We start from the raw sequence: 12235 nt of genomic DNA, 5'->3' as shown, positions 1-12235 counted from the left end.
TGGTTCCTCATCAAGGAACTATACTCTTCCTACATAGCTGTATCCCACTCAGGAATACCAGAAGCCTCATGAAAGGATTGTGGATCTGAGGCAGTAGCAATGAAGACATGTGGAGCATCCTGGAATTGTGAACGAGTTCGCCTGGTGTCTGATGGATCCCCAACCCACTCACCTACAGACTGCAAGGTTTGTCTAGCCCAAAGTGGACAGGAAGATGGAGAATCTGGAGGGGAATCATTAACCTCAGAATGATGACTAGGAGAGGAAGGAGGTGAGTTCTCTGAATCACTTTCTGCATCAGAAGTAGAGGTAGAAGACTGTTCAGGTGAATCGGACTCATCAGAAGATCTGTCATGTATTCCAAGTGACTCTAATGTCAAGGTAGAAGGAGTTGGAGAAGTGATAGAAAGCGAGCGTGAAGATCCCTCCTCAAATTGAACACTCCTCTCAATGAATAACTCATGTGTAGTAGGGTGGAGCAATCGATAACCCTTCACACCATCAGGATAACCTACAGATATGCAAGGTCTACTTTGCGGATCCAAGGCCTTACGTTTCTCTGTAGGAATGTGGGCCCATGCAGGGGAGCCAAAAACTCGAAAGTGCTTAACTGATGGTTTTCGACCCCTCCAAGCTTCAAAAGGAGTAACTCCCTTCAAGGCTCGGTGAGGAACACGGTTCTGGATATAACAAGCACAATTAATGGCTTCTGTCCAATACTGTGGTGCAAGAGATCTAGAGTGAATCATACAGTTTGCTATTTCCTTCAAGGATCTATTCTTTCGTTTTGCAACACCATTTTGTTGAGGATTTTATGGAACTGAATGTTGTAAATCAATCCCCTCTGAAGTGCAAAATCTTTCAAACCGATGGTTGACATACCACCATTGTCTGTGCGCAAAACCTTGATGGCTTTCCCAGATTGCTTTTCTACAAAATTTTTGAAGTCTTGAAAATGATCAAATACCTCTGACTTCTTGAGAAAGTACACCCATGTATATCGAGAAAGGTCATCAATGAATGTGAGGACATATCGGGCCCTGCTGAAAGAAGGATGTTGAAATGGACCAGCCAAATCACTGTGAACTAACTCTAGTATCTGTGAAGCTCTCCATGTCTTACTTTTGTCAAACTTTTCCCTAGGATGCTTACGAAGAATGCAACCTTGGCAAACACCTCCTGAGAATTGAACCGAAGGCAACGTTGTGACCATGCTCTGCTGGTTGAGCTGATGCAAATAGCGGAAATTAAGATGGCCAAACCGCTCATGCCATAATTTACTCACATTATTAGAGTGAGTGAGCAAAACAGATGAAGGAGGATCAAGAACAAAGTGAGAAAACAGATAGAGTCGTGACTAATGATCTGCTCTCTCAACTGCAACTACAGAATCACTATGCAACTCACGTATCTCCACTGAATCAGGAGTGAACTCAACCCGCTTGCCTGAACTTGTGTGAGTGATTTGGTATATTGATAGAAGATTGGTTGATAATGAAGGTACACAAAGAACATCATGGAATGTGCCATCCCCCACATCAACAGAACCTCTCCCACACACCTCAACAGGAGTGTCATCACCCATCAAAATAGAAGGCATAGTACATGGCTCCAAGGATGCAAGTTCTTCCTTAGATGAAGCCATGTGGTGCGAAGCGCCCGCATCAAGAACCCAAGTGGATGGTGAGGAAGCAACTGCAACAAGAGCCTTGCCCTTTCCTTTCCCTTTGTTGTTTTCTTTTGCCTTGTTAGACTCTTCATTAGAACTTTGTTTGATAGACTCAGGAACACTAATATTATTCTTCTCAAGAATGTATGTCAAGTGATCAATTTGTTTCTTCAAACATTTATGTTCATCATGACTGGGTCTTTTACAATAGGCACATTTAACCTTTTCTTTCTTAGGCTTATCGCCCTTAGAGGATGCGGTATCAATAGTTGCTTTTGAAGCAATTGGTATCTGATCCTTCTTTTCCTCACTATTATTTTGTTTCTCATCCTTACTATTGTTGTTACTACTTTGTCTTTTTTGTTCTTTTGTGCCTTGGTTGGCTGCTAAGGCATGTGACTTAGAGGACTTAAGAGTGCCCATTTGGATTAGCTTGTCCTGTTTTCGAGTGAGATTGATAGCAAAATCATCTAGAGATGGCATGGTGAATTGAGTACCAAGTGCACCTTTAGTAGCATAGAAGGTAGAGACAAACACAAAATATTCTGAACTTAGCTTAGAGAGAATACTAAGAATCAGTTGTTCATCTTTCTTTTCAATTCCACATTGTTTTAATTGCAGCCTTAGTGATTTCAATTTGGTGAAGAAATCTTGGATTGTGTTGAAATTGCCTGGACTTAAACTAATTAATTCATTTTCCAACATATGACCCCTCATTGAATCTTGTGTGCCAAATAGTGTTTCTAGCTTTGTCCATACTTCATTTGGTGTATCCAAAGACTCAATGTGAAATAGCAAGTCAGGAGAAACAGACAAACACAATGTTCCATATGCCTCATCACATTTGTTAAACCACTTAGGCTTGTCCTCATCTTTAGCAGGTTCAGTTTCAAGTCCCATAGTTATCCTATTTAATCCAGCTTTCCTTAAGTGAATTGTCATGCATGATTTCCACTCAAAGTAATTGTATGGAGTTAGGATGGGCATATTTGTTTGATCCATGATGAAGAAATGCAGAGAAGAAATGCCAAAAAAAGAGAATCCAGCCACGAAAAAGCCCCCCCTTTTTACTCAATCAAAGAACCCCCCTCAAATAAATATGATTTGACACTTTATTTTAGTGCGTTTACAACTACCACTAGAAAGAAATACTTAGTGGTCTTGATTTCAATGCATTACAAACCCTCATGAAGAGCATATGCTAAAAGTGAAACTTGGGCACAATAATCAAAGAAACAAACAGCACCACTGCAATCTACTCGAAAAATCATTCACTTTCAAAAAAAGAATTGCCCTGATACGAGGTCATATGAGAAAGTTATGATCCTCTGAAGTTTTCAAAATGAGAACTGTGCACAGTCATGGTCGATAATCTGCAATTTCTGAAGAATTCATGCATGAAAATCAAAAAACAACTCCACTAGTGGATAGAGCACAAAAAAATAGCCAAGTTCATAACAACAATCATCAAAATCAGAGTCCGTATAAGCAAGAACGAGACATTTGAAAACTGCGTTCAAATCTGCGACTGCCAATGGAGAGGGGTATCGCTGTAGCTTTTCATGCTTGATTCTGCAAAATATACAACTTGCATGCAAAAACTAAAAGATACCCAGATGGTTTTTTGGTGCTGCGAACAAAACCCAGAAAACGTTTTTCTTGCTGATGTACAGAAGATGTTGTAGTGTAAATCAGACGCTTTTAACAGTAAAAAAATGGCTCCAAAAATCAAGAAACGACCCCCACAACCAAAATATGACATGCAAGTGTTGGATCGGCTTTCTAAGTCCATCAATGGCATGCTGGATCCTGCAATACTGATTGAAAACTCTAAATATGCAAGTTGGTTGTCAGATTTGAGATTGAAATCCCAAAGAAAAACCGTTTTTGTCAAAACTTTTCTGATTCTGTAGAGCATCCAAAGATGCAAGAGAAGAGCATACTTCTTTTTTCAAAAAACTACAATAAAGTTTATTAGCCCCTCCCAAATCTCTCAAATAAGGAAATTAAAATCTACTCTTGCACATAGAAAAGCTCTGATACCATGTTAGAATTTGAAAAGATTAATAACCCAGAAAACTAGTGCAAAGAATAAATATCTAAATTATGAATGCAAATGATACAAAATCAAAATAGCAACATAGAGTTAGTCTCCAAGAGAGTAATGCAAATGTTGGAAGCAAAATAGCATTAAGAGGATGCAAAAACTAAGCGATTCAAATACAAGCCAGGTAGCATGCTTATATAGGCTAGGAAGAGGGAGGAGGTGGCAACACCAACCAATTAGGAGCAACTGTCTATTGGACTAAGGATAGCAAAGTATTTTCCCAAGATAGTTAATGGATGCTCACATGTAGGAAGGTGACACCTCACAACCATTCACCTAATAAGACATGCTTTATTAACCTAAGCGAGATTATTAAAAGTGTAGGAAAAACCTAGCAAAATAGGAAAAATAAAAAACTACACTAACAATTCAATGTTAGGAAGCAAGTTTTTGATCCCGACTGCATATGCAAGAATGAAGAACTTCTTGCATTTGCAAATTTGAAGAAATCTTGGAAATGGAAATGGGGAGGATCACAGCATTTACAAAAACTGCAAATCTGAAAATGAGATTAAAGATTTGCATTTACAAAAATCAGCAAACATATATACAAAAACTTGAAAAGAAAACAAACCAAATCCTAGAAAACTTGCAAAATAAAGGCTTACCCCTTCTTTGAGAAAATCAAGTGAAGTAGTCTCTCAAAATCTTTGGAGAAATCTTTCACAAATCAAGGTGATTTGAATTTGGAAGAAAACACGAAGATTGAAGCTATATAGGCAACAAAATTGATCAAATCTTCTTGTCTAATTAATGTATTGTTGAGTCAAGAACAATTTCTTGACAAATGTTTATCATTGAAAATAGAAATGCACATGATTAACAAGAAGAAAGACTTTGTCAAACCTGCAAATGAAGTGTTTTTGCACTATGACGGGATTCTCGCTTGCATTTACAAGTTTGGATACTTGCATTCACTCTTCAAAGTGCCGTTTTTGGCCAATGATTCCCTAGATGAGCGTTAAAATCCAAATCACTGCTATTGATAAAGGCATATTTGCTTGGAAAGGCCCAAAATGGGCTTTAGAATCTATGATGCAGGTCACAAAAATGTCGTTCTTGTCTGTAAATGCCCAATATGGGATTTTCATATTCCATAGCAGCTTGCAATGATGTCTTTTTTGCCAAGAAATTCCCTAGATGGGCTTTACAGCTCTTATTGCAGGTTCAGATGAAGATGTTTTTGCATATTATGCCCAAAAATGGGCTTTAAACCCTCAAATGCATCCCTTCATGGTCACGTCTTTGCTTTCAGTCACCCAATGTGGGTTTTAAACACGCAATTACATGTATTGATTAAGTTAAACACATAAATGTCCAAATGGGCTTTATAATTGCATATAACACTTAAGACTTTTATGCACATGACTGCTTAAAAACGGGTTTTATTAATTCAAATACATGCATTAATAAACTCTAAAGTCTAAACAGCCCATACAGGCTTTTCAACTTCATTTGCATGTGAGAAATGACTGCTTTAATAAAACAACGTTTAGAGTTGCAATCGCATGCTCAAAATGGCTCTTTAAGGGCTTTTTAGAGGCAACTACACTTGCAAATATGTGCTATGTGTTTATCATGTTAAATTTAGGAACCATAAATAAAATTGTGTGAAAATGCATAAACTCAGCAAACTGCAAAAGCCAATTACAAAACTCTGCTACCTTTGATGTCTTCTGCACATATTGATTGATCAATGATTAGAGTAATCTCAGATTATGGCTAGAATGGAATCACAATACAAAACTATATAGACTCATTCTGTTGCACATACACATAGTATAGAACTAACAAGATACAACAGTTCATCTCCTTAATAAAATATGTATGATACAACATGTAGCACATATAATGCAAATACAATCATAAACAGATTGCAAGTCTTCTTTAGAAGAACTCTAACAATCACCAAGCTGAGCTTGGCGATCAAATTCCCAATACCAAATAGAATACCATCCTCATGAAATGAGAAGTCTTTCCATAGACAACCAATGATGGTTACAGAAAAACCACCGTGCTAGGATAACATGAACCAATATGACATTATGAGAACAGATGATAATAATGTGAGAACTGATGCATTTTCTAAATAGCCCACTTCTTCAAAATATCAAATACTATTATAAATTAATAGCATCACTGAAGACCCTTCCATTATGCCAAATCAGTGTAAGTACTACACAATGTTGCCAAGTCAGGATACACCATATAAAATGTGATACATAGACACCCATGTTAATGCTTGGAACCACAAGAAAGAAGTGAAGACATAACACAACATAAGATATAATAAAACGAAGAAGGGGGATTAATATGTCATCACGTGACAATTGTAGGAAGCTGCAACCGAGAATAATGTCAACAAAATTTTATCACAGTTTTTTTCAATATAAATTGTTATCTTACAATAACAATATTCACCATAGCTAGTCCTAGAGGATGAGATAGAAAAACAACAAATTAAGTTATGGTGTCACACACATGACCACCATAGCTACTCTTAGAGGGTGGAACAAGGGATTTCACCTCGAACTTCTCTTGCAGAGAAGAACTCATTAACAGGGGATTGCACCTCAAACTTCTCTTATAGAGAATTCATTAACAAGAGATTGCAACTTGAGCTTCTCTCACAGAGAATTCATTACCAAGGGATTGTACCTTAAACTTCTCTCACAAAGAAGAATTCATTAACACATGAAAGGAAACACTAAAGCCAAGATTCTCTCTTAGCAAGAGCATCATTCTCCACTATACCAAACTTATCGCAGAACTAACAAAAGTTCAGTTTCGGAGTTACTTGGTGAGAATGTGCCCAGTTTGTTCCTCTGTAGAAATGTACTTGAGCTCAATTGCTTTCCTTTGAACCATATCCCTTAAATAAAGGTATTTAATTTCCACATGTTTTGTTATGTCATGAAAGACTAGATTAATTGAAAGCTTCACACAACTTTGGTTATAACACATAATTAGTGTAGGTTCCAAAGGCCGTCCAAAAAAACCTATAAGCAATTTACGAATCCACACAACTCCTCTTGCAACCACACATCTTCAGCTGTACTCTGAGTAACACAAGATTGTTTCCTTTTGCACAAGGAAATCATGGATGAACCTAGGCTGAACAACATCATGAAGTACTCTTCCTGTCAGGCACACACCTTGCCCAATCTGAATCAAAGAACCCTTGCAAGTTCAACTCTACATATGATGATTATTTCAAGCCAAATCCCGTTGTACCATGAACAAATCTTAAAATATGTTTTGCTGCCACAAGGCGAATTTGCCTTGGCTCATACATGAATTGGCTCAAGGTATTAACTCCATAACATATGTTAGCCCTTGTGTTAACCAAATACATCAAAGAGCCAATTAACTGCTTGTACGTAGTAGGATCAATTAAATCTGAAGTAGCTGCATCATCAGAATACGAGGCTTTTTGATCAAACACCTAAAGTAACAATTTTTAGACCAAAAACACATGTTTTTGGCTCTCAAAACTTCACTTTTTTGGCCATTTTTCTCCAAAAATGGATTTTGTGGCCTTCAAATGCTCATATTTTGAGCATTTTTTAGTCGTTTTTGATGAGCGATAGGTCGTTTTTGTCTAAAATCACCCAAAGAACACATTGAGCTACTCAAAAAGGGTGTTTGTTGAGTGTTTTCTTCATTTCTCAACCCATCTAGGGCACGTTTTTGCTAAAAAATGCCCTGGTTTTGAGGAATTTACACCATTGAAACAACAAGTCTTTTGATCAAGGTAAGTTTGAAAGCATTTCCTATCCTTCCTAGCTTACATTCAAGTACTTTAAATCACTTGATGTGCTTTCGACATCATTTTCCAAATTCTTTGCATGTTGCACATTGCTTGGCTAAAATGATTGCTAAAATGATGCAATTTTTTGCTCTAACTTCCTACACTTGGCAAGTTATGAATTTTGACTCATCTCTTGCAAGAATTGAGTCAAGATTCAAAGTCTATATAACACTTTATCTTGCAATCTTTCCAAATTCAAGAAATCTCTTTGATTGCATTTTTAGATTTTTCACAAGTGTTCAAAAAAGACTTCCTCTCTTGCCTCTTGAGAAAAAGGTTTGATTCCTTGTTATTTTTCTTAAGGTTTTTGTTGTATATATTTGACATTTTTTATGTTGTGTATGCAAGTCCCATCATTTCCAATTTTAGATTTGCATTTTATTTGTATATGTCAAGTTGCTTCTTCTATTCTTCCGTCTACTTTTCTAAGTTGCATACGCAAAGTCGAACTTACTTGCATATGCAGTCGGGGGTAAAATTCTGTTCTAAGGAAAAGGTAGGCTCTCTATTTCCCCTCATTTGAATGCAAGAATAATCTCCACCATGATGCATTTCACAAACTTCCATATGACTGCCCTATGGTTTAAAGTATTTCCCACATGCTTGCCGGATAATATATCATGAATTACATTTATTAAAGCGTGCTATGCCTCTCACATGTTACCCAGTTGCTACTCATTCGTCCTTCATCTACACAATGTTACTCGGGGACGCGTCCTTGATATATTTTCAGCAGTCCTTGTCCCGGGAACGTCTTGGAGACTTGGGGACACCTAGGTGACTTCTACTTGTAGAACAAATTATACTTTGACTTTCAAAGTAATGCAACTTTGACATGAATTCTGCTGATTCTCATATTTTAAGGTTCTATTATGTATAAGTACATGCTTTATCCATGTTTTCATATAAATGTCTTAAGTTTCTCTATATATTTTAATTTTCGTTATTGTTATATAGCCGTCCCCATATGCCATCCCCTACTGTTCCCAAAATCGGCAAAATTTTTCGCCGTCCCGGAAATTCATCCCGCTGTCCCCTGCCATCCCCCCATCCTAGAAACTTAGAGGAACATAGCACTTACATAACTTAAAGCTTGCTGTTCGCATGCGAATTTGACCACCCAAACCCATTTTTGGGTTTTTCCCCCATATAAGCACATATTTTGAACTTAAATGCATTTACCCATTAGCTATCTCAAAAGTTTTCAGCCATAGTCCTTATGCAATGCTCCCAAAACAACCTTGTTTCTGAGTTTTCCCCCATTTAAGAGCTGGTTTAATGCATGCAAATAAGAAAAGAGGACACGAAACAAGCATGATCACATGATGGAGCCTACAAGGAGGTGAAAGAATGATTACAAGCAAAGGATGCTTTCAAGCTTAAAGAGGTCAGTCAACACTCAACGGAAGAATCACAGATGCATGTTCATATTCCAGTTCGAGATGCTTCCACCAAACCTGAGTACAACAATTGGAAAACAACAATGTCTTGTAGCAGTATGAAGACCAATAAAGCTTGATGTAATAGGATTTGTGTCTTGTAAGGCACTTAGGATATATTCATCATGTATTTGTAATTTGTAATTGACATATTACATGTGATGGAAAAACATGATGCAATTGCATTTGATAGTATCACGTGCAAAGTTGTAACATGTAATCAAGGTACAACCGCACTAGGCATGCAACTTTGAACAAGTCAAAATAGTTAGAAGTTTGTTAGAAAATAAGTCAAGGTTGTTTAGAATTTCCCCGTTTTCCTCCACCTTTCTCTTTCCTATTTTCCTATATAAAGTAGGGAGTTCTTTGTAAATGATCATCTTTTGGCAAAGCAAGAAAATTCTGCCAGTTTATATGTGCACTCTAAGACTTTGTGTTTGAATGCAAAGCTAGATTGCTATCAATAAAAGAGGCAACTTGCTTTCAAACTTTGTGTTGATTCAAGCTGTTATGTGACTATATTTTTTGGATATTGATTGTGAGTTTTTGAGCTTTGATCAAGAGGGATTTGAATTTAATTGTGTAGACTTTGAGTTGCCTATTGCATCCAGAACCAATTTGAACATTTGAAGACTTTGTGCTGCAGGAAGAGAATTTGGAATAGACAGTAGTGACTGTAATCACTTAGATTTGAAGATTTTGGGCGTCAATTGTAAGTGTTTTTATTGAATTTGAGAGTATCTAGTAGGAGACTTTGTGCCTTGTTGGTTTTTCTGCTTGACTCTTCATTGAAGACAAATACATGAGACTTTGGGTTCCTGCTTTTGTTTCACAAAATATAAAAAGTAAACTGCTGCCCTTGGTGTTGGTCTTACATCAATTCTAGGGTCACTAGTATTATCGTAGCATAAGACACTTTTTGTTAAGTTAAAAAGCTATAGTTGTATGCAAATCATTTTTGAAAAAAGAGGAATTGATCAAGAGAACCATCCTTTTTGTAATTTCAATTAAGTTCCTATTGAAGCCACCTACGGTAAGAAGGGAGCCTCCCCTATTGCTAAGAGGAGAGATAAATCTCATGAAATATTGCCTAAAGTCACAATTTTGTAAGTCGTAGTCAGTGATGTACAAATTACTTAGCCAACACAAGGACAATGTAGAAGAGAGCTTGTGATCAGAAATTTTGAACATTTCCCAATAATCCTCATGTGAACTCCAAAGATCAAAGCACAAAGGAAATCCTCTATTTACTATCTAGTTGGCAAGGCCAACAAAATGTGTCACCAAGTGCTTATATAGAGAAGCATCATCAACTTGTTACAAAAGTGTTATGTAATCACTAGAAGAAGCTTGCAAACATTCTCATGACCCAGTAGATCAAGTATAGTAAACAAATATCATCCGGTTAATAACTTCACCATTATAATATATTTATGGATTAGAAATTAATGTTAAAGCTATACATATGAATAAATATTTATACAGAGAAGCATCATCAACTTGTTACAAAAATGTTATGTAAACACTAGAAGCCTGCAAACATTCTCATGACCAAGCAGATCAAGTATAGTAAACAAATATCATCCATTTAATAACTTCACCATTATAATATATTTATGGATTAGAAATTAATGTTAAAGCTATACATATGAATAAATATTTATTATCAATAAAATGGATGAATAACAATTAATTCTTGTGTAAATATGATATAATTAAAATACTAACCAACACAAGAATGCATACCTTTGGTCTATCAGTGAAGTTGAAAGGTTCTTTAAGAGCCCATTAGGGATCAAGTCTCGTTGAGTGCGTGGCTCTGACATTGAAAAGGGATGAGGTCGAGATCGTGCCCCATGCGATATAATAACACTTGGAGCCCTTTCCACTAAATGTTCAACTTAAGATAATCCAAAGTACCAAGAATGACAAAGAAATACATATATTAATACTTTGAGTCTTGTTATTTAGCAATCATGAATTTTGAGCATGCATGGTCATTAATGCATTCAAAGCCATCTAATTGCACGTGTTTCTAAAATAAAGCATTAATAAGCCTCTATTAATCACTGCGTGAGGAATATATATTTTGACCATAGGCCTCCAAAGATCTATATAGGTGAGTATAAAAATTGATGCAGGAGCATCCTGGGTTGCCTTGTTATCCTGCTCATTTTGTTCACTCTTCTTTAACTGAGTTACCTAGCGTATGCCAAGTGACTCTTCATTAACCAAGTTATCCAGTGTATGCCAAGTGACTCTTCATTAACCAAGTTACCCAGTGTACGCCAAGTGACTCTTCATTAACCAAGTTACCCAGTGTACCTCTTCATTCGCTGAGTTACCCAGTGTTCGCTGAGTGTCAGCATTTGGATGTGATTTCTGCGAGCCGACTTGCAAGATTTATTTTGTTCGCGACATTTATGTTAAGATATTTTCTTGGGATGCGTCCAGACTGTTGTTGGGTCGGCCTTCCTCTTATGTAATTTCTAGAATAATCTGTAAGCCATTTTGGCAAGTATATATAGAGTGTTTAGGCTTAGAGTTAGGTAAGTTTTTGGGAAGAATATTAGAGAGTGGAACTGAAAGTGCGAATTTGCAGTTGGATCTTTGAATGTGAATGTATTTGTAATTGGCCGTAACCTAGAAGGCCTTACAGCTGGGCATGTATGAAGATATTTTGATGAATCAATAAAAGTATTTCACTCTTCTTCTTCCTGTGGTTGCTGTTCTTTGTGTTTGCTTCCGTTGTGTTAACTCTTGCAGGATGGTTTGGATAGGTGAGCCTTTGGCCCTAGTTATTCACTCTTTGCCTACGTTAGTTGGTATCAGAGCCTAAGGTTCATCCTTGTGGAGATTGGATCGTGTAGAACCCTTATTTGGATTTGGTTGTAGGGTGGCAGATTTGCGGATTTGACCAATAACTTGTAGAGGATTACGACCTTGCAGGAACCTAATTTGTAAAGATGGTTCGTGGTAGAGGAAATAATGTTGATAATGATATATTGGATCAGTCGAGACAAATTGTAGCCAGATTAGATGCTGTGGAGATAGCTCAGAGGAGAGGAGCACATCTTGATGATGGAAGTGATGATGAAGCAGCAACACCAAACCATAATCCAGAACCTAAAGAAGATCAAGATGAAGAAAGATTGTTGCAAATATTGTCTAGGGAAAATTCAAAGCCTGCTGTAGAAGTTGTTCCTTAT

The 12235-nt window shown here is 36.9% G+C and overlaps 1 protein-coding gene across 3 annotated transcripts in view; it reads left to right on the top strand.

Moving 5' to 3' along the window:
- The window catches only part of NINJA (Putative interactor of JAZ), a 133932-nt gene that overhangs the window by 39051 nt on the left and 82646 nt on the right, over positions 1 to 12235 (top strand). Inside the window, exon 3 of one of the 3 annotated variants that reach the window (XM_089797796.1) lies at positions 9673 to 9738. The exons of the other annotated variants lie outside the window; for them this stretch is intronic. Within the exon in view, the coding sequence (XP_089653922.1) occupies positions 9673 to 9738 (66 nt within the window). The remainder of the gene's footprint in view (positions 1 to 9672; positions 9739 to 12235) is intronic. 3 annotated transcript variants of the gene reach the window in all.

The sequence above is a fragment of the Cupressus sempervirens genome, chromosome 8 (genome assembly GCF_028749045.1).
Source record: "Cupressus sempervirens isolate cs-2001-9-10 chromosome 8, ASM2874904v1, whole genome shotgun sequence".
NCBI lineage: Eukaryota > Viridiplantae > Streptophyta > Pinopsida > Cupressales > Cupressaceae > Cupressus > Cupressus sempervirens.
Note: the sequence above shows the minus strand (reverse complement) of the source record. Positions and strands in the feature narration are given on the sequence as shown.